Source organism: Sciurus vulgaris, assembly GCF_902686455.1.
Source record: "Sciurus vulgaris genome assembly, chromosome: 11".
Taxonomy (NCBI): Eukaryota; Metazoa; Chordata; class Mammalia; order Rodentia; family Sciuridae; genus Sciurus; species Sciurus vulgaris.
Window position 1 is genome coordinate 18,171,677 of NC_136472.1, and position 22,833 is coordinate 18,194,509.

Consider the following 22,833-nt stretch of genomic DNA (forward strand, 5'->3'; position numbering starts at 1 on the left):
AAAATAAGTTTGTCAGCACATACACAAATTTAAAAGAATTGCATTGTTTAAAATATCACAATGAGCTGGGTGCAGTAACTTGCCTATAGTCCCAGTGGCTCAGGAGGCTGAGAAGGAAGGATTGTGAGTTCAAAGTCAGCCTCAGTAATTTAGCAAGGCCCTAAGCAACTCAGTGAGACCCAGTCTCAAAAAAAAAAACATAGAAAAATAGAAAGAGCTGGGAGTGTGGCTCAGTGGTGAAGATCCCCTGTGTTCAATCACCTGACTACCCCCTCCCAAAAAAAAAAAAAAAAAAAAAAAAAAAATCACAGTGAGAAACCTCTCCAGTTTCTCCATTTTCATTTTGTGAATTTTAAAATGAAGTAAAACATGTTGTCAACTATTCCACGAAAAGCTATATTATACAATCACTTAAAACCAAATAAAAGAATCATTGGTATGATAAACGTGTTCATAATTATAATACCTACTATGCTAGGAGCTAGAAAATGCCCTTTATATATACAATCTTCTTGAACTCTTAAATCACCCCAGGAGAAAGAGGCTCTTGCTGCCTTCTGAAGATGAGGAAACCAAGGCACAAAAATGTGAAATAATTTAGCCATGGTGTTCAGTGCCAAAAAGCAGTGAATTACAATGGCGTGATGTGGCTTTCGTGGTCTGATCTGGTGCATAAACCGTCACTAAACACTCTTGGTCAAAATAGATCTGCTAGCACAGTCCTTCCCAGAAAAATGCAGCCAAAGTGGAAATGATCCAGCATCTTAAAATCAAACAATCCTTGCTATTATTACACTTTTTTTTTTCAGATTATCTATGCAGCAAACTTGAGATATAAGACACAAACGTTGATCTATTTCAGTGTAGCCCATGTTTCTCAGTGTCTCAGAGTTCAGATAAAGCCTCTATTTCCCGATGCTGTTTCTTCAGTTATTGATAAAGATGTGTGGTTTAAGAGGATTAAGATCTTGTTTTCTTTCTCTATGTTATCCTTCCCTCCTTTAAAATCTGACAACTCAAAACTTATAAAAAGCCTTTCATGTGGAAATGACTAAGAACAAAAGAGTGGAGATGAGACCTATTCTGAGTGAATTTGAGCACTCAAAGTGAAGAATGTGTCTATCTCTACCCCTGGACCAGCACAATTACTCTAGCTAACACCCAACTCAAAGTCATCGGTTCAGTGACTTCTAGATTATTTGACAACCAAACACAACTTTTCAATCACTCTTTTCAGAGAACTCTTTACATCCTTATTTCTCAAGCTATAGATCAATGGGTTTAACATGGGAATCATTACCACATAAAACACGGAAGCAAATTTATCTGTGTTCAGAGAATGGCTTGACTTAGGTTGCAGGTACATAAAAATAATTGTCCCATAAAATATTGTGATGGAGGTCAGGTGGGATGCACAGGTAGAGAACGCTTTCTGTCTTCCTTCAGCTGAACGAATCCTCAGGATGGCAAAGAGGATGAAGATGTAAGAAATGATCACAACCACTAGAGAGCACAAGGTGTTGAACCCAGCGATGATTAACAGCATCAACTCTTTGATGTGAGTGTCAGAACAGGCCAAAGCCATTAAGGGAACATCATCACAGTAGAAATGGTTGAGCACATTGGAGTCACAGAAAGACAGGTGGAATGTTTCTACTGTCTGTGCTAGACCCACCGCGAATCCATAGATGTATGTGCCAGCAACCATTTGCACACAGAGTTTCCTAGGCATGAGAATGACATAAAGTAGAGGGTTACAGATAGCGACATACCGATCATATGCCATGATTGACAGCAAGAAGAGTTCACAGACTACAAATGTGATGAAGCAGCAGACCTGGATCGCACATGCGAAAAATGCTATACTTTTAACTTGACGCAGGAGATTCACCAGCATGTTTGGGGTGGCTGAGGAGGTGAAGCAAAAATCAACAAAAGCCAGATGGCTGAGGAAAAAATACATGGGTGTGTGAAGCTGAGGACTTACTTGGATTAATGCAATCAGTCCAAGATTACCCATGACACTAGCTGAGTAAATGACTAGGAACACACCAAAGAGGATGATTTGAAGTTCTGGATTATCTGTGAGCCCCGAGAGGATGAATCCAGACACTGATGTGTGATTGCTTCTAGCCATAGAACAGGTATAAGAAAAGCTTCAGAGCACACCTTCTGGTCCAGAGATGATACTGATGGGCTGATCTTCTGTCGAGAACATTCAAAGGAACCTCTTTGTGTTGTGTCTGCTATCACAACAAAATGGTGTTTCCTAGGTAGAAACAGTGAAGCATACAACTCTGTGAGGGTCTGTAAAGATAGAAAGATGGCATTTTAAAGTTAATTGTATAACCATATCTATTTTTAATGAGGAAAAAGAGAATCATTTGAATAAAGAAAAAATTCTTCTTTTACAATTATCATAATACTTTAAATAAGATCACACTGAATCATCTGGAAAATGTTAATGAGTGGTAATGGTAAGTTCAAAAATATTGAATCCATAGGGCTACTCTGAAGGATTCTAGTGAATCATTTGGAAACCAGTGATTTCTATAACTTATATTTTCACAGTGATTTTTAATTTTTATTTTGTACTTTTACATATTTGGTTCCTGGTTTTTCTTCAATTATTATATAGTGTATTACTTTTCAGTTATGGGAACTGAGACTGAGCCCCCTTCATTACTGGCATACAGTGAAACAGAATAACATATAATTTAATTCTCTAACATTAGTTCCTAGTTATGCAAATGATCTTTCACATAGGCAGAAATTTCCCTATCAACTAGAGATCAAAGCAACTTTGGAAAGGTGATCTATGAATTTACCTAAGCCAAGGGATGAGAGCAGTGGCTATCTCATGTTATGTGCTAGCAATTTCAGCTGCTGGTAGAGTTGATATTGTTTAGATTGAAGCTTACTCAGCAGAAGTGTGTGTGCATTCCCATCATAATGAGAACTATAGGGGTTTAATCTTTTTTGTGATATTTTGAAATATTATTATACTGATTCATAAATTTGTCAATCTCTAGTCTTTATTTCTCTTCACTGTTATTCCTTTAATACATAAACATTTACTGCTATGAAAGCTACACAGATAACTTTCATTTTGATAAGTACCAAATCTCCAACACTGACAATCTGATGATTCTTCTTTTCTTATAATGAAAGTAAACTGCTTCGTGAAAACCTATTTCTCTTCAGACCAAATATCTGTTCAGTTTAGAACTCTCTATACACTTCGGGTTTGGCAAGGGAGGTAAGGATTGTTGATGCTTCCGGTATTATTCCATATCTATTCTTACATCCTGCATTTTTGTGAACACTACTGTTGCTTTGAGCCTTCCACACTGGCATACTTTGTCCCTTATATATTTCCTAGTAATCGTTCTCTTGCAAAACTACCTTCGGTTCCCACACTGTTAACATGTGGGTTCTCAAGCTTTTGACATCTTGATATCAGCAATCTCACAATTCTTCCTCGGTTCCCCACTCCCACAGCTACCTGTTGAAAAGCGTTATGTCTGTAAATTGATCAAGTCTAAATATCCCAAATTAAAATATCACCTATGTTCACAAACTTTGCCATTTTATCTTTATATCTTTTATGAGACTACAACTTTTCATTTATTTGTTTATATTCAATCCTTAAATGTCACAAATTACTTCTTGTCTATTTACACATCACCTTCTTCATTCAACATTTACCCGTACATGGATATATTAAATCATGGGAATTTTAGAAGTTCTTCTCTTTGAAATTTTACCTAAACCACAAAGAAAAACGTCTGACAAAAGCGAGTTATAGATAGCTTATATTAAAAATCAACTAGTTATTGGCTTGATCTGCTTTTTCTTGAAACAATGTTCTGTCTCCCAGTTTGCATGTAGCAATTCCAACCCTTTGAATTATTTCAGGCACCCCCACAGTGACCCCGCCATTTACTCCCAGTAGATGTCAACCTCTCTGGCACTAAAAGAGAACTAGTTGCCAATTGCGTGAAACTAACCTGCTTCTACATTAGAGTCCCCCCTTTTTTGGATGGAAGGCGATTCTAAATTGCCATCTTTCTGTTCACTTTTCCTCTCCTAGATGGCTCTTTCCTTTATTTAGGCTTGAAGCCGCACTATTTCTTTACTGTTCTTCTCCAACCAACTGACGTCATTTTTGCACATTCTTGTTAGGAGTTGACATCTAATGCTATCGGAACTAGTGTCATTTATATGCTGGTGATGCAAAGTCTAGCTCTCTATGTCAAATTTCTCCTCTAAACTTCAGGTACACATATTCTAGTTGCTTCCCAGGCAATTTAAATTAGATATTCCTGAGGTTCCTAAATAACATATTTAAAGAGAATTTATCAATTCAAAAAACCACCCAACCCTAGCATATTCATTGAAATACAGATGGTGTAAATAAGAGATGGTACCACCTTCCATTCAGTCATCCACATGAGACAGTATGTTAACAATGTATTTTGTATGTCTTTCTAACTTTCACAAGTAAAAAATCAATTATTGAACACTACTGAGTATCTAACTACCTTTTGTCACTTCTAAAGCCTTCTCTATTTTATTTATTTGGGCTTCCAGTCACAGCTCTGGAATATTGACTTCTCACTGTAATAGCGATGAGCCTCACCACACTTTCTGTGCATAGGGCGCAGAGAAATGGTTAGAAGTATATGGCATCTTTCTAACCTGAGAATCTTAGCTTATTTCCCTTTACATTTGGAATAAAGACCTAACTTCTTAATATAGTTAGTTAAACTCTTGATAAATAAACTTTTCTTTGTCAACTTTTCTCTGTCAGCTTTTCTCATTCTTTGCAATGTCTCTAATATACCAAAGACCTATTTCTTGCAGGTTTCAACAATTAGTAGATAAGTCAAATATATTATTTAAATAATTGAACAAATGAATACAAATATTATGTTTCTCCAAATCTATTTTTACTGCTTCAGTTACCTTGCTTTTTAGTCCCACTACATTTTGCTTTTGAGTAATCCACTACAGAACCAAAAGGCGTCCCACATACCCTGAGCAAACTCTGTGGCTGCCAATAGTACTTAACATTACTTAAATATTGCGAACATATTTTGTATGATCTCTTGGTTCCTCTAGAATATTGTCTTTGAATTACATCATTTTAATCATTTGCTGAACTGAAAATGTAATGATGTTTTGCAAACATAAATAATTATGCTATGGTTGATCTTTTGGGACCCAATTTGCTTAACATGGAAAAAATAGTCAGTCAAAAGGCAGATCACTCTACTGAGCCTAAACTTAATAAAGAATCAATAAACCATAGCAAATATTAAGCTAACAAGTGAGAAATAACTCACAAAAAAATTAACTAGTTTTGAATTGCTTTTCATATGTTCTGTGCATTTTATTGTTGTCATGAATTTTAATAAGAGGTCATGGTACAAATTAGATGAAAGTAAATTAGCTTGCCATTGGGCTTTAAAAGGATGTCAAGAACCAATTTATCTTGCACTAAAGATCCAACACTACATTTGAAATTCAATTCAAATTTGCTGAGGGAAGCAAATAATAATTCAACTATGAATTCCTTATTGACCTGGTGGCACATTTAGTTCAAGTTCAGAAATTTGTTGCCTGGAGGTTTTATTAAAGAGAAAATTAATTTAAAATAAACTCAATTTTATTTCATAAAGTCTGCTAGAAAACATTTAAAGACAATAAAATTAACACTTCTTGTCTTTAAATCTGCTAGTAGCTGTTCATTTGAATCCTCAAAATTAATATAGGTATAGAATGAATGACATATACAGGTAGAATATAGACAATATATGAAAAACAATCACTTATTTCTACAAAAGCAAGAAAAGATAGGAGAGAAAGATGGGAACAAAGGAAGGAGGGTGGTCTTCTTGAATGTGAATATTTTATCATAGAATCACAATTTTTTTCTGATTTTTCATACCATTCTCCCTACCAGAGCTAAAAACAACTTCAAACACAAATTATACGGAAGTCAATATATTTTTCCTCTAACTCCTTTGTAATGCTTACACTGATAACTTCTCAGAGACTTGAAGCAAATTCTAGAACTATTGAGAGATATCTTTATGTACACAGCTTTGGGTCTCTGGGAGTCTCTTCTTCAATAATTTTAGAAGTGTTTCAAGTATTTTTTTCCTTCTGTCGAAATCACAAAATCTACTTTCAGGATTCTTCTTCAGACCACTTCAATTTTTCAAACATTACAATTTATTATGTGATTGCTACTGTTTTGGCTATCTATTGCTATTTATTTGGCATCCTAAAGTGATGATTGATCATCTCTCTTAATTCTGTCATCTGGTTAGACAGTTCCTCACATGGTCACTGTGAGGCAGCACACAGGTTTTGAGACTTAGGGTAACCTCTTCAAAGGACTCACAGAGTGAATCTGTCAGCTGGGGTGTTTTATTTATGACAAATCTACCTGGCGCTTTCAACATGACAACTGGGCTCTGACAACTTCCCCAAGAAAAAAAGGCAGAAGTTTCCATAACTTGCAGGGTCTAGCCTTCCAAGGTGCACAGTGCCACATGCTCGTTTAGCATTCTATTTCATAAAGCAAATAACAGGGCCAAATTCATAAAGGAAGGAAACATATAGGAGATTCATCATGGCCTGTGCAGCCATCAGTTACGACCACCAGGATCTTCCTGAATCTGCTTTATTCTTCATCTCTATTTAATGCTGAAGTATGTCATGGTCAGAGAGAATAAATGGTTCTCTCTCTTTTAGAGTTTAAAAAGTAAGTGGACCAACAGTTATGAAATGCTTCGTTTGTATGAGCCAAAGCAACGACAATGTCTATTTTGAAGGATAAATTTATCAGAAAAACCTCCAAGGACACAGACCTCTGCATGTACTAGCACTGCATGAATATGTAATCCTTGATTCAAGTAACAAAAAAAAATCATCATTGACTTTGAAAATACATATTTTAAATAACTTTATCATAGCGCTTTTCACTTGCTGATTCCTCAAGCTGTAGACCTGTGGGTTTAACATGAGAATCAGCACTGTTAAAGCACCAAGGCAAATTTCTTTACCCAGAGGTGGCTTGACTTGTGATGTAGGTACCTATAACTAAGGGCCCCATAATGCATAGTAATAGAATATGTATGCATATAGAGTAATAGGAAGAAAAGACTTCCTGTCTTCCTACAGAAATGGATTCTTGGGATAGTAAAAACAAGTAAAAACAATTATAAGAAAACAAAATAAAAAATTCATCAAACTCAGAAATGATAATATTAGCTCCTGAACATAAGTATCAAAACAAGCCAGAATAACCAAGGAAAAACATCCCAGTAGAGCTGGTCAGCAATGACAGAGTCAATAGAAAGACAGGTAGAATGCATTCTCTGTAGGAATCTCCCATAGTGTCCATAAATGTGGATCTACTGACTATTTGGATCCACTTCCCCAGGCACAAGAGTATTAACATAAAGTGTTACTGATAGAGACGTGCTGATTGTACACCCTGACAGAAATCAGTGACAACTCTCAAACAGAAGGTATGAGAAAACAACATACTTTGTGGTCACATAAATAAACTGACATTCTTTTAAATTCATACATAGAGAGTTCACAAGGGTTCTGGGGTGATGAAAAAGGTAACATAAAAAAATCAACAAATGCCAGGTGGGAAAATTTGGGGGGTTAAAAAGCTGAGGATTGATTTGATTTATACCAAGGTTACCCATCATAGTAATTAGGTAAATCTGTAGGAATACACCAAAGAAAATGTGTGGAAGCTTTGAATTATCTTTGAACTCTAAAAGGTAAGACTCAGTTAATGCTGAATGATTGGCTCTTGTCAGGTAATTGATACTGGATTCCTCCACAAGAACTTCTTCAAACCGTATGTTCTGAACAGTCTTGACTCTACAGAAAATTAACTAATTAAATGTGAGAAGATAGTAATGGTTCACTAGGATGTTATGTTAAATTTAAGCCAATTTAGAATCCTGAGGGATGCCTGAATGTTATGGTTTGGATGTGAGGTGTCCCCCAAAAGCTCACATATGAGACAATATAAGAAGTCTCAGAGGAGAAACAATTGGGTTGTAGGAGTCTTAACCCAATCAGTAAATTAATCCCTAGTGAGATTAATTGAAGTGATAGGGTTTGGCAGGAAAAGGTGGAAATCCGGGCGTGACCATGGGGTATATATTTGTATCTGGAGAGTGGAGTCTCTCTGCTTTCTGATCACCATGAAATGAGCTGCTTCCCTCTGCCACCTTCTCCCACCATGATATTTACCCTCACCTTGAGTCCCAAGGAATGGAGTCATCTTCTATGGACTAAGACCTCTGAAACTATTAGCCATCAATAAAATTTTCCTCCTCTACAATTTTTCTGATAGGATCTCTTAGTCACAGCAGCAAAAATCCTGTCCGAAACATTGAATTTTATTTCTATTTTCAGGGTGAAAATATTGGGCCTAGGCAGAAATTTTAAAACATAGAATCCACTTGGGAGGTGTCAATGAACACCATAGTTACATTAACATTTAATAATCAAATTAATTTTAAAAAACTGTAAGTCAACGTAGAATGATTAGTAGAGTATAGGGAAGAAAACAGGGAGGGAGGACAGGAGGAACTTCTACAATCATGTCAAAATGAATCCTAATGTCATATAAAACTCAATGAACCAAAGAATATTAATAATTAACATGTGAGCAAAATCTGTCATACTTTTCTGGGAGAAAAAAGAAAAAATATATTGTACCTTTTAAAAATGAAATTGACTTTGACATTCTATTCAACATGATCTAAGTTATAAGTTTATCTCAATAAGTTATACATCAGATATATCAGTTATAAGAATAAGTGAGGAAATATGATTTAAAAAGGAAACATCAAAATATTAACACAATTTTCTCTGGACAGTCTGTTTGAGGTATTTTATTTTTTTCTTCTTTTTACTTATCTCCACTTTCTTTCTTTTTTCTTTTATACACATACCATATTGGCATTAAAGATAGATGGGGTTTTGAATTTTCTGACTTTGTCTCTTGGGAAAACACATACCAGTGAACTAGTTCACTAGCTTTTGAGGATTTGGCCTGTGTTCTTAGCCAGGCTTTCTTCTCAGTGCCATTCCCTATGAATTGACCGCAAAGGCGTGGACCCGCCAAGAGGGCTTTCTGTTTCCAAATCTGAGCTAGCTATGCCACTGTTCAGGGTTCAATTTGCCAATAGTAATGTCGATTTCTGGGTCATTCACATGGCTTTGTTATTTAGTGACACTGCCCACAATTGCAGCAGGCAGTTGTCATCAAACCTGTGTCATGACAAAAGGGGTGTATTTTACTCTTATTGCAGTAAATGCGCATTCCCAACAGGAATTGGCTTACCCTACTTGCACTGCTTTGACCTTCATACCTATCTGAGGGCCTGAAGATTCCCTTCTTCATTGGCATTGCATCCTGCAGTGTATCTTCAGGAAAAAGGACAATTTTCTCAAAGATAGAGGCTACAAACCTAGGTATATGACTCTGAATCATGTGTCACTGTGTACATTGTCACATAGAAACAGCTGAACTGATGGAAAGGAAAATGGCCTTATAGGTGGTGAACTGAGACATCACCTGGTGGCTTCTCTTCATTGGGTTGGGAAATTGTGCTCCAAGATACATTGTATATGTTAAACTTGGGTCCAATAAGTGCTACTGTGTTTATCCTAGCTAGAGTGAAAGGCACTGGGAACCAAAGGTAAAAGCAGGAATAACACCTCTTTTCTTCACATCTAATGACTCATTTGCAGAATCTGTGTTTTCTGTCTCTGCTAGATTAAACGTCTAGTTCCCAAAGAGAAGCACTTCTCTGGAGGAACACAGGAGTCATTGCACTGGTGGCTGTGACTGTCACTCAAAGCACATGGTGCTCCTTTGCTGTGAATCAGAAGGCAAAGAAAAGTCTGATTCTACTGTTTGTGTCATATGCTCAGTCAATTTTGCATCACTGTGACCAAAATACCTGACTAGAACAACTTAGAGGAGGAAAGGTCTATGTTGGGGCTTACACAGGCTTCAGTGCACAGTCAGGTGCTTCGGGCCTGAGGTGAAGCAGAATATCATGGTGAAAAAAAGCTGTCCAGTGTTCAGATCATGGCAGCCAAGAAGAGGGGTGGGGGGAGAAAGAGAGAAAGGGAGCAGGAACAAGAAATACCCTTCCAGAACATGTCCCCAGTGACCTACATCCTCCAACCATGCTCCAGCCTGTACAGTTGTCACCAGCTCCTGATAGTCCATTCAATCATTTCCCAATAGCCTTACCACTGAACATTCCTGCTGCACTGGGGACCAACCCTTCAACACATAAGTCTTCAGGGGATAGTTCATATCCAAATCGTGATAGGTAATCAATCCTCCCATCTGGAAGAATTTGGGTTTCCATCATGTAAGGTGGACAAGGATGTATGCAATTAAAATTCACAGATGCATTGTAACTTAATAATTTTGTAGTCAGTGACAATTATCAATTGCTACTGCAAATGTAGCACCACAAGGACCGAGTAGCAAAGTCTCAGAATACATGGTGGTGAGGGTTTGTGTTACCCCACAAAATAAATGAAGCACAATAAAACATTAGACTTTCCAAAATAATGACTGAGGACAGGGCAAGTGCAGATTCACTGGTGGTGGAGGCAGATAAACACCACTTACATCTGGAGGCTCCTGGGTCACCGGCTTGCTGTTTTAAAGGTTCGTGTTTCTGCATACCTCATCTAGAGACACGCCGTGTGGACAAGCTATTCTGTGTCTCTTCAAGTTCACTGACACTCAACACGTAGGGGGTCATCTCTCTTTCCCTGTGTCACTCTGTTTTCCCCTCACTCTTACTCCACAAGAATTTTTAAGCCTCCCAAAACCCAAGCTACTGAAACTCTGCCTATAACTGGAGTTTCTAGGTTAAGACTGAATGATATGCAATCAAAAGGGCAGAGCTATATTTAGAAATTTTCAAATGTGTAAGATGTTCCATTTCATGGATTAGAAAAATGCATTCCAGAATTGTTAAGTGTTTTGCAGAAACTTGTCCAGGGATAAAATGGAAAACTGGAATTACCAAGTTATATCACTGCTTTGTAATATGGCTCTACTTGAAGGAAGTAGCCAGTGGTAAAGTCTCGTGAAAGTTGGAGAATTACCAGAATACTTGAGCTCAGCATCATTAAATGGAAAGGACAAAGAGTGACCTTGGGAATGCTTCTTGGCTGTGTGTGTGTGTGTGTGTGTGTGTGTGTGTGTGTGTGTGTGTGTGTGTTCCCTTTCACAGTGTAACAAACAGCAAGATTCAGTGCAGGTGTATGTGCCATTTGAAGCTCCCCTTCATCTCTGCCATATGGCAATTTGTAACACTATAGAATGGTTTTAATGTATCCACTCTTTGGATTACATCTAGGGAATCATTTGGAAGCTTGATAAAATCATTGTGAAATTGAGCTCTAGGATCAAGTAAAACTGGATTTAGATCTTGACTCAAGCACATACATCTGTGTGCTTGCTGCATGTGAGTGACTGTGTATGTGAAAGTTATGTTCACTCTCTTGATTTCTTTGTTCACAAAATAGGATATGCACACTGATTGGCAGAATTATTTTTGTGCAAATATGTGAGGTAATAGCTTTATATCTGTTCACTAAACCAATGAGACATAGACACATTTGATAATAGTTATTTTTTATTATTTATGAAAGCCTGAACAAGTTCACTTACTCTTGAAAATAACATGAGATTTTAAATTCCACATGTATAAAATACATTGTATGAGATTAATTTATTTCAAGAAAAGGGTATACTCACTGTAAGCATCACTGGACACAAAGAAAATTACATTTGGATATTAGTTGATATGAAAATTAGTTGATATGAAAATTCCCAGATGAGAAACTTGTTTAAAACTTGTTTAAAACTTTTGTGCTTATTATATTTTTGAATGATGAGCAGAAAATAAATCTTTACTTTTATGCTGGCAGTTTTATGTTCTTCAATAAAGCAATGATTTGGATTTGGAGACATTGGGGTATAGTAAAATAGATCCAGAATGTGTTTGAAAGTTACTTTGTAAGACAAGAGTCTATGCTTTACCCAACATTATGTAACTAAGCAGAACAGGTAAAAGATATTGTTACTCTTGGGGACTAAAATGAAACAAAAATATGTCAAAATAGCAGTTGAATGACAAGCTGCCTTTGCTTATACCACAGTGACCTACTGAAATTGTGAAAGAAATAAAAAAAAATTATAGAATCAGTCAAGAAACTGCTGGAAGTACTTTAAAAAATAATTTTCTAATGAAAGATCCTGTCCTATTTTCCCAGAGCACCTATGCAATAAAATGTGACCCCATCTTTATATGATTTATGCTATAGTTCATGTTTTTCAATGTACTCTAAAGTTCTCAGTTCCAAATCCATTTGAAATAAATTCATCATTTCGTTACTCATTATTTGTAATCTTTATTGCTTGTTATTCTTTTAAATTGCTTATGATCAAGAGGTACACAGGGAGCTTGTCTTCAGTTAAACTATTCTAAACATAATTATCAAAGTCCTGTGTACATACTACAGCTGTCTAAATGATGTTTACAGTAAGCCTCCATTGTAGAGGAAGTAAGTCCACAGACAAGAGGCTTGTCTTATATTTCTTAACACGTTAGTACTGTGATCCCAGATATCTAGACTCACTTTCATCTTGTCCTTTCCTTTGTTCTTTCAATAATAACCTGGCTCATTTATTACTACTCAAATGAACCTTATCTATAATCCTCTTTACAGAATTTTTTACCTCCTTATTCCTCAAGCTATAAATCAAGGGATTTAGCATGGGGATCACCACTACGTAGAAAACTGAAGCAAATTTGTCTGTATTCAGGGAATGGCTAGATTTGGGTTGCAAGTACATAAAAATGATAGTCCCATAATACATGGTAATCGAAGATAAGTGAGAAGCACAGGTAGAAAAAACTTTCTGTCTTCCTTTAGCTGAGTGCTTCTTCAGGATTGCAGACACTATGAACACATAGGAGATAAGAACAATGAGCAGAGAGAAGCACACGTTGAAGCCAGCCATGGTCAGCAACATCAGCTCCTTGACTTGGGTGTCAGAGCAAGCCAGCGGAATCAAAGGGATATCATCACAGAAGAACTGGTTGACCACGTTGGAGTCACAGAAAGATAAAACGAATGTGCTCACTGTCTGTATAAGTCCTGTGATGAATCCATAAATATATATGCTAATGATGATTTGGAAGCAGAGTTTCCTAGGCATGAGAATTATATAGCGTAAGGGATCACAGATAGCCACATACCTATCATAGGCCATCGCGGAGAGCAGGAAAACTTCACACACTGAAAATGTTACAAAGAAACACACTTGAGCAGCACAGGCATAAAAGGATATGCTTTTAATGTCACACAAACAATTAACCAGGGCATTTGGGGTCACAGAGGAGGTATAACAAAAATCAACAAAAGCCAGATGACTGAGGAAAAAGTACATGGGTGATTGAAGCTGAGGACTGAATTGGATTAGAATAATCAATCCAAGATTACTTATGATGCTCACTAAGTAGATGATGAGAAGAATCACAAAAACAATGACTTGAAACTCAGGATTGTCCGTAAGCCCCAAGAGGATGAACTCAGTCACTGCTGAATGATTGCGTTTGGCCATTGAGCAGATGTAGAAGTTTCTAGAGCAAACCCCTCCAGGGCACACCTTCTGAGTTATCTCGATTCTGTAGGAAATAATCCAGGTTGGTATTAGAATAGGACAGGCTTACAAAGATGTGCTACGTTTACTCGAAGGAGAACAGTAATGTGTACTCCCAATTACACTAGGAATTTCTGAATGCAGGAGAGGTGTGCATCCAAGGTAGAAAAGTCTTTAGGAAGTTGTGTGTGTGTGTGTGTGTGTGTGTGTGTTTGTGTGTGTGTAGATAAACCTATATTAAACATAAGTCGAAGAAAACAAAAATGTGTGAAAATTAGAATATGAGACATTTTTTAACTATATGAAGAAAACACTTTTAATTCTAATATATAAGGCCATAAGACAAAAATGTTGATAGTATATCACTAGGTATACAGTTTGGGGTATAGAATAGTCTTCTGTCTGTATTTTACATGCTCTGAATTTAATTATATCAATATACAGTATTTAGGAATTTCAGAGAAAAGTAAAAAAATGTCAGTGCTGTTTTGAAAAATATACATACATGTACATAGACACGCACAAACATGTATGTACAATTTTCCTCTTGAGGATTAATAATATATACTTAGATAATTCAGAAATATTTTATCCTGTATTTATCCCTTATATTTACCCTGTATTCAGTGACAAAGGGAAAATAAAATATTCTAACACTGTACTTCCTTTTATTCACATTGCTTTCTAGTTATCAGAAAGATGACAAAATTAAAATTCTTCCTTTAAGCAGAACAGAGAGGTGCAATTTTCATTGTTTCTGCTTTTTATTTTATTTCTTGCAGGGTGCTGGAGATTGAATTTAGGGTTCACATATGCTAAGCTCTATCACTGAGCTACATACCCAACCATCATTTCTAGTTTTCTGTATCTTCTCAGAGAATCTTCACATCAGCCTTACAGATGGACAAGCTAGATGCCTCCTCCATTAACTGATACAATAACTGTCCAATGTTTGGTGAAATGCATTGAGTCTCTAGTAAGACCCTTATGGCCCAAGTGCTAACACTTTATCCTAAAATCCCTACCTGCAGCTGATGAAAGTACCGTTTGCTTTCCAAAGAGGCCTGAAGTTTCACAAGTTTCAAAATATTGGATACCCTGGAAATAGATGACATATCATTTTCTAATACCTGAAAAGTGCTCAATTAGCACCATCAATAGTAATGATAATACTAGCAATTACTGCTACCATCATTACTATTGTCATAGAAGTTCAGCTTTGTTCTTAAGGAGCTCCAGTGCCTACTACCATCCTTCAGTGACATGCAGGAAATCACTCTATTTCCAGAATCATCAGCTGGCTTACTTGAGATGCCTCAGAGGCTCATCCTTGATTCCTTCCCCTGCTGGCTGTTAGTACTTGGGGGATTTTTTATTCACATTCACTGTTCAGTTTTCTCTGGAGCTCTTGCTTGGAAATTCATTCCACTACCCTAACATCTTCAACTTTTCCTTCTCCTTCTTCAACTGCTCTATGTTTGAGGACCCAAATCTAACCAATATGCAAATTACTTATACTGGCATATTTTCTATTTATCTAAAGTGAAACTTTGGTCCCCATGTAAAAAAAGAAGTACATTATTATATATTTAAGCAGTTGTTGTTGGAAGCGTTATATATTCCTTGATGGACACTGTCCAAATACTGTTTCTTGTCTCTTTCTCAGTTTAGGCAGAAAAACAGAAAAACTTGAAATATTATAGATTTAAGGGATAAATCACAGTTAAGACCTACAGTAATTTTGGAAGAAACCGGACAGTAAAGATTAAGAAGGCTGAAGCTGTAACATCAGTGAAACTCATTAGCAACACAAACCTGTTTCACAGGTGTGACTGCAGAGGGGTTTAAGAGAAGGCTGTCCACCCAGTGGTAGGTCTCACAGAGATCTGCAGAAATAGTAAAATGTTAATGTCAGCACCTTGGATGCCTGTCTGCCATACCCTGTGAAAACAGCAACCTCTACTTTTTCTGCGCCTCCCAGATAGAACACATTCCCTCTCAAGGACAGACTTTGACTCAGAACTTTAGGAAAAGAATTTAGCAAGTCATGAATTCTCAACTCTAGCAGAAGTTGTAAAGTCAAATTGATGACAGGGGTTAGAGAAATTCCTTCTTTTACAATCCAGCACCAACACAAATTTATTGTAATAAAATTTAGCATCCGAATAAATACTTTAACAGCATCATCCTTCTTTAACATGATATAATTTTCTCTCATAAAATTAAACCCATATATAACTCCTCCCCACTCCAACACTCACGAACAAACCTGTCTCTTATTTTATTCACTCTGGGAGGCAATCGAACCACTCTTTAGATTTCAAATTCTGAAAAATCTAATGTTACAATAAAAATGTTAAATACTATTAACATACCTCATATTAATTCATGATGAGACCAGGTGAAGATGAAGGTGTAACTTGAAGTAGATGGAAGAACCATGGGAATATCAACTGCAATTTAATAATCTCGGAATATTTAGATAACCTGGTCTTTGAAATTTCCTCTGACTTAGTGGTCTGGGACATATTGAAATTAAACTTTAAAGATGAAGAGCAAATTATGTCATTTGACTTAGGTGGCTACTTATACTTTATTATTTCCTGCTGGGTAAGCTGCTCTGCCGCTTGGGCTGCACAACACAACAATTGTAGTACAACTTGAAATTCCATGAAAGGTAGGGGTGTTTATAAAGCTTTGTAAAACCCCTAAAGGGAATTACTGTAGAGACTTCTATGATTTGGGGGGGAAGAGAGATAATTTCTTCATTGGATAATTATTTGTCTTTTGAGACTAAAGTTTCTGACTGGTTATTAGGTCCTTGGAGAAACTGAATGGTTAACTACAGGCTAGGAACTATGTTATCATGACACCTGAGCTGTCCAGTATGATCTCCGTGCGTCTGCACCACCATGCCTCAAAGCAGGGCATGCACAGCAACTCAAGATTTAGTGGTGCAGGGCATGAGCTTGTCCTACAGGCAGAAATGACTTGCACAGTGATGTGACTCTGATTTCCATGGTTAATAGCAATTATATCTGCAAAGTGACAATGCAATGATCCATCCCTTTCTTCCTCTCTTCTAGTCCCTCCCTTCTGGCTTCTCCCCTTCTTCTTTCCCTTTTTATGATCAATTTTATTTCTTTTCTTTTTTTTTTTCCATTTTGAGGTCATATTTATTTATTTATTGTAAACAAAGGGGTACAACTTGTTTCTCTGGTTGTACATGAAGTAGAAGCGTACCATTTGTATAATCATACATTTACATAGAGTAATGGTGTTTGATTCATTCTGTTATTTTTCATTCCCCCCACCCCTCCCACCACTATTTTTCATCTATATAGTTCATCCTTCCTCCATTCTTGCCTCCCTCCTTTGTCCCATTATGTATCATCATCTGCTTATCAGCAAGATCATTAGTCCTTTGGTTTTTGGGATTGGCTTATCTCACTTAGCATGATATTCTCCAATTTCATCCATTTACCTGCAAATGCCATAATTTTATTATTCTTTATGGCTGAGTAATATTCCAGTGTGTGTGTGTGTGTGTGTGTGTGTGTGTGTGTGTGTGTGTGTGTGTATCACAGTTTCTTTATCCATTCATCAATTGAAGGGCATCTAGGTTGGTTCCACAATCTGGCTATTGTGAATTAAGCAACTATGAACTTTGATGTGGGCTGCATTACTGTACTATGCTGATTTTAAGTCCTTTGGGTATAGGCCAAGGAGTGGGATAGCTGGGTCAAATGGTGGTTCCATTCCAAGTTTTCTAAGGAATCTGCACACTGCTTTCCAGAGGGGCAGAGGGGCTGCACTAATTTGCAACCTCACCAGTAATGTATGAGTGTACATTGTCCCCACATCCTGGCCAGCACCTACTGTTGCCTGTATTCTCGAAAATCACCATTCTAATTGGGGTAAGATGTAATCTTAGCATAGTTTTGATTTGCATTTCTCTTATTACTAGAGATTTTGAAGATTTTTTCATATATCTGTTGATTGCTTGTAGATCTTCTTCTGTGAAGTGTCTGTTAATTTTCTTAGCCCATTTGTTGATTGGATTATTTGTATTCTTGGTGTAGTTTTTTGAGTTCTTTATAGATTTTGGAAATTAGTGCTCTATCTGAAGTATGAGTGGCAAAGATTTTTTCCCACTCTGTAGGTTCTCTCTTTGCATTGCTGATAGTTTCCTTTGCTGAGCAAAAGCTTTTAGTTTGAATCTATCCCAGTTATTGATTCTTGCTTTTATTTCTTGTGCTTTGGGAGTCACATTAAGAAAATCTGATCCTAAGCCAATATGATGAAGATTTGGACCTACTTTTTCTTCTATAAGGTGCACGGTGAGAGATAGGGGTTTAGTTGCATTCTACTGCATATGGATTTCCAGTTTTCCCAGCACCATTTGTTGAACAGGCTGTCTTTTCTCCATTGTATGTTTTTGGCACCTTTGTCTAGTATTAGAAAACTGTATTTGGGTTTGTGTCTGTGTCCTCTATTCTGTACCATTGATCTACCTCTCTGTTTTGGTGCCAATACTATGCGGCTTTTGTTACTATTGCTTTGTAGTATAGTAGAAGTTCTGATATTGCGATACCCACTGCTTCACTCTTCCTGCTAAGGATTGCTTTAGCTATTCTGGGTCTCTTAATCTTCCAGATGAATTTCATGATTGCTTGCTCTATTTCTGTAATGTATGTCATGGGGATTTTAATTGAAATTGCATTGAATCTCTACAGCACTTTTGGTAGTATGGCCATTTTGACAATATTAATTCTGCCTATCCAAGAACATGGGAGATCTTCCCATCTTCTAAGGTTTTCTTTAATTTCTTTCTTTAGTGTTCTGTATTTCTCATTGTAGAGGTCTTTCACCTCTTTTTTTAGATTGATTCCCAAGTATTTTATTCTTTTTCGAGGCTATTGTGAATGGGGCAGTTTTCCTAAATTCTCTTTCTGAGGATTTATCACTTATGAATAAAAATGCATTGATTTATGAGCATTGATGTTATATCCTGCAAGTTTACTGAATTCATTTATGAGTTCTAGAAGTTTTCTTGTGGAATTTCCTGGCTCCTCTAAATATAGAATCATGTCATCAGCAAATAGGGATAATTCGAGTTCTTCTTTTCTGTACTCTGCTTTAACAAGCTTGCTTTCTATTTCATAGGCATATTTTTATTTTGAAATGCAGTCTACATTTCTGTATATTGATAACTTTATCTTGCCTATTGGTATCTGTATATTTGTGCCTCTCTGGTGCCCATATGGGTGCAAGAATTTGACACCAAAAAATTGTTAAGAGGTAAGCATGAATCACAAACTCAGAACTCTTCTGTGTAATTGAAAATGGTCAAATAAATATCCCATTTTTGCCACACACATACAAATGAAGGAACCTATCATTCTCTCTTTGATACATACATCTGTTAGATATATGTGTGTGTGTATATATATGAATATATACATATACAAGATATGATGTATGTATTCTTTGATATATACACATTACAGATGTATATATATGTACATACATGATATGATGTATGTATCCAAGAGAGAGACCACATACATATGGTTATCACCTACTGTGTAGTGTCATACATTTTGTAAATTATTTCTTCAAGTTCATGTTATTTTTAATTAGTAATGTTGGGACTAGAATCCAGGTCTGACTGATAGAAGAAAGGGAGATAATACATAAATTCCCATCATGAATGATTGATGTTGCTTAATCCTTAAAAAGACATAAGTTGAGTAACTGTGTTCTTGGTAACTGATGAAAAAGGATGAGATCCTGTATACACTACAATTTTGTGTTTGGGATTTAACCACAGTCTTTGACTAGGCAGCATCTTCTCTTTGCATTGGGCTACCTTGCCTACTAGACATTGAATTGTAATATATGCTTTAATAAATAATGACCAAGTCACCAAGACATAATTTCCCCACCATCACTACTTGTGATCCCAGCTACTGGCAAAATAGTCTATGAAGTGTCAATCACTGTGAACATATTTGTTTAGAATTTGATTCCTCCTCCCCATGTAATTCAGGAGTAGGCTGAAATATAATTGTATTTCTGAATTACATCGTTTTAGATAATCAGAAAAAAAAACATAAAGTAGTCTTCTAGGCATAAAAAATCTTCTCACTTAAAGAATTGCAGGACAGTAGAAGGTGTGTTCAATCAGTGGCAAGGTAAGGTTGGAATGTTCCCTTTAACAAAGAGAAGGTGGTGGATGCAAAGTATTGAGCAGTTTTAAATTATCATGCATGTTTTCAAGAAATTAGGGACCTGGGAAAAACTATTACACTATGCACCTTTGATTTACACATGGAAAATTGTTAGCACAGCCTTAGAATTCAGAACTGAGGAATGGGGTACAAGGGGATTCTGAACTTTTGTCTATGCTCTCTCTGCTTATAATTACATATATACTGACAGTTTTCATGTGTTTTTCATTGAAAAACTGGAAGAATTGGCACAAATTCTTATTGACCAGGAAATATTGTTCAGACATTTTCTATTTGAAAAATGAGAAAAAGGGTATAAATTCTTACAGTCCTTTTTATACCTGAAGTCACATTTTAAGTGAAAATTAACAGAAAAATGTGTTATAAAGTGAACAGGTGCATGTAAATTACATATTAAGATGCATGTAAATTACATATTAAGAAACAATCGTGCTGGTAGATTTTCAGTAGCAAAAATAAAATAAAATAAAATAAAGAAGCACACCAAAAAGTCCATTTTTAATTATTTGAGTCACTTTCTTAATTTCATAAACATAAAAGCCTTGTTTCTATTGATGAGGATTTTCTTCAGAGCCTCTTTGACTTCCTTGTTCCTGAGGCTATAGATCAAGGGGTTCAGCACAGGGATGATCATGGTGTAGAAGACAGAGGCCATCTTGTCTGTGTCAAGGGAGTGGCTGGAGCTGGGCTGTAAGTACATAAAGAACAGGGTCCTGTAGAATATGGTCACTGCCAGCACATGGGAGCCACACCTGGAGAAGGCCTTGCGTCTTCCCTCAGCTGAGCGCGTCCTCACAATGGCAGAAATGATGTACACATAGGAGACAAAGACAGTCAGAAGGGAGGATGTGAACAGGACACCAGCACAGACAAAGATCCACAGCTGTTTGGAGCGGGTGTCAGAGCATGTTAGACTGAGGAGGGGCATGTCATCACAGTAGAAATGGTTGAGGACGTTGGAGTGACAATAGCAGAGGAGGAAGGTGAGGATGGTGTGGAAGAGAGCAACCAGGATGCTGTAGCTGTAGGGGACTGCTACGAGTCGAACACAGATTCCTGGGGACATTACCACCACATAGAGCAGAGGGCTACATATGGCCACGTATCTGTCATAGGCCATGGAAGTCAGTAGCAAGCACTCAGCTGTCATGAAGGCCGGGAAGCAGCCTAACTGTGCAGCACAGGCACTAAAGGATATAACATTTTGTTGGTACAAGAAATTCCCAAGCATTTTGGGAGTAATGACAGAAGAGTAACAGAAATCGACAAATGCTAGATTGCTAAGGAAGAAGTACATTGGTGTGTGGAGTCTGGAATCTGTTCTACTGACCAGGATCAAACCCAGGTTGCCTACTACTGTGAAAACATAGATGGATAAGAACAGCACAAACAGAGGCATCTTCAGCTCCTGGTGATCCGTGAGGCCCACAAGAATGAACTCTGTCACTTGGGTGCAATTTTTCTGAGCCATTTGTCTTTGAAACATGTGGATGAAGAAGATGGAGAGTCTAATCAAGCTAAATATTTCTATATTTTAACTTAATTTTACAAAAAGTAATTGTGTTGCAAATATGATGTTATTTTAATATTAAAATTATTAGTACACTTGAAGACTGAGGTTGGAATGAAGGTCAAAAGGAGATGTTTTAGCCAGGTGCAGTTGCACACATTTCTAATCCCAAAGGCTCTGGAGGCTGAGGCAGGAGGATCGAGAGTTCAAAGTCAGCCTCAACAAAAGTGAGGCACTAAGCAACTCAGTGAGACTCTGTCTCTAAATAAAATACAAAATAGGACTGGGTATAAAAATCAGCATACCACAGTAACTCAACCACATCAATATTTATAGCAGTTCAATTCACAATAGCTAGATTGTGAACCAACCTAGATGCTCTTCAATAGATGAATGGATAAAGAAACTGTACAATATATACACAATGGAATATTAGTCAGCTATAAAGAAGAATAAAATTATGGAATTTGTAGGTAAATGGATGGAGCTGGAGAATATCATCCTATGTGAAATAAGCCAATCCCCAAAAAACAAAGGGCTAATGTTTTCTCTTATAAGAGTATGATGATACATAATGGGTGTAAGGAAAGAATGGGGGAATGTTGGATTGTGTAGAAGGAATTGAGGGGTAGGGAGGAGGCCAAGAGAAGGAAAGATAATGGAATGAGGTAAACATGATTACCCTATGTGCCTGTATGATTACACAAATGGTGTGACTTATATTGTGTACAACAAGAGAAATGAAAAGTTGTACCCCAGGTACAACTTACCAGGTCAGTTTTGTGTAAAATGAAAAAGAAAAAGAAAAAGAAATTAAAAAAAAAAAATAGGGCTGGGGATGTGGCTCAGTGGTCAGGTATCCCTGAGTTCAATCCCCGGGAACCCCTCTCCCTTAAAAAAAAAAAAAAAAAAAAAAAAAAGAGACCTTTCTTGGGAAACACACAAAATTAATTGAATTTACATTTGTTTAAGTACAGTCCTCCAAACTGTATTTATAAGGTCAAGAGTTGGAGGTTAGGAATCAGTTTACAGTGACTCTTTCAAATATTCAAATGTATCTTTCAAATATTTAAAAGTATTATGTTGTTGAGAAATAATTGGTATTAGTAGCATAAAGAAATAAGCATACTCCAGGGCTGTCACTTAAGCCATTGCACCTGTGAAGCAGAACTCCACACTGTCCCCATGGTGACATATTGGAATTCTCTATTCTTTCAATCTACTTTCATTACTTACCACAAAGAGCTCCTTGTAGCTTTCTATATATCTTCACACTATTACTGAAGGTTAACACGATGAAAGACACACAAATACTC

The 22,833-nt window shown here is 36.7% G+C and overlaps 2 protein-coding genes across 2 annotated transcripts; both read right to left on the reverse strand.

Annotated features, from left to right (window-relative positions):
* Window positions 1–1,195: 1,195 nt before the first annotated feature.
* On the reverse strand, window positions 1,196–21,478 carry LOC306639693 (uncharacterized protein; the record flags this gene model as incomplete). Its single annotated transcript, XM_079103470.1, has 2 exons — window positions 1,196–2,156; window positions 20,523–21,478. The coding sequence occupies 2 exons, from the start codon at window positions 21,476–21,478 to the stop codon at window positions 1,196–1,198; spliced, it is 1,917 nt and encodes a 638-aa protein (XP_078959596.1).
* Window positions 12,770–13,752, reverse strand: LOC306639215 (olfactory receptor 5AL1-like; the record flags this gene model as incomplete). The annotated part of the gene is made up of 1 exon (XM_079102612.1): window positions 12,770–13,752. The coding sequence occupies exon 1, from the start codon at window positions 13,712–13,714 to the stop codon at window positions 12,770–12,772; it is 945 nt and encodes a 314-aa protein (XP_078958738.1). The 5' UTR covers window positions 13,715–13,752.
* Window positions 21,479–22,833: the final 1,355 nt, after the last annotated feature.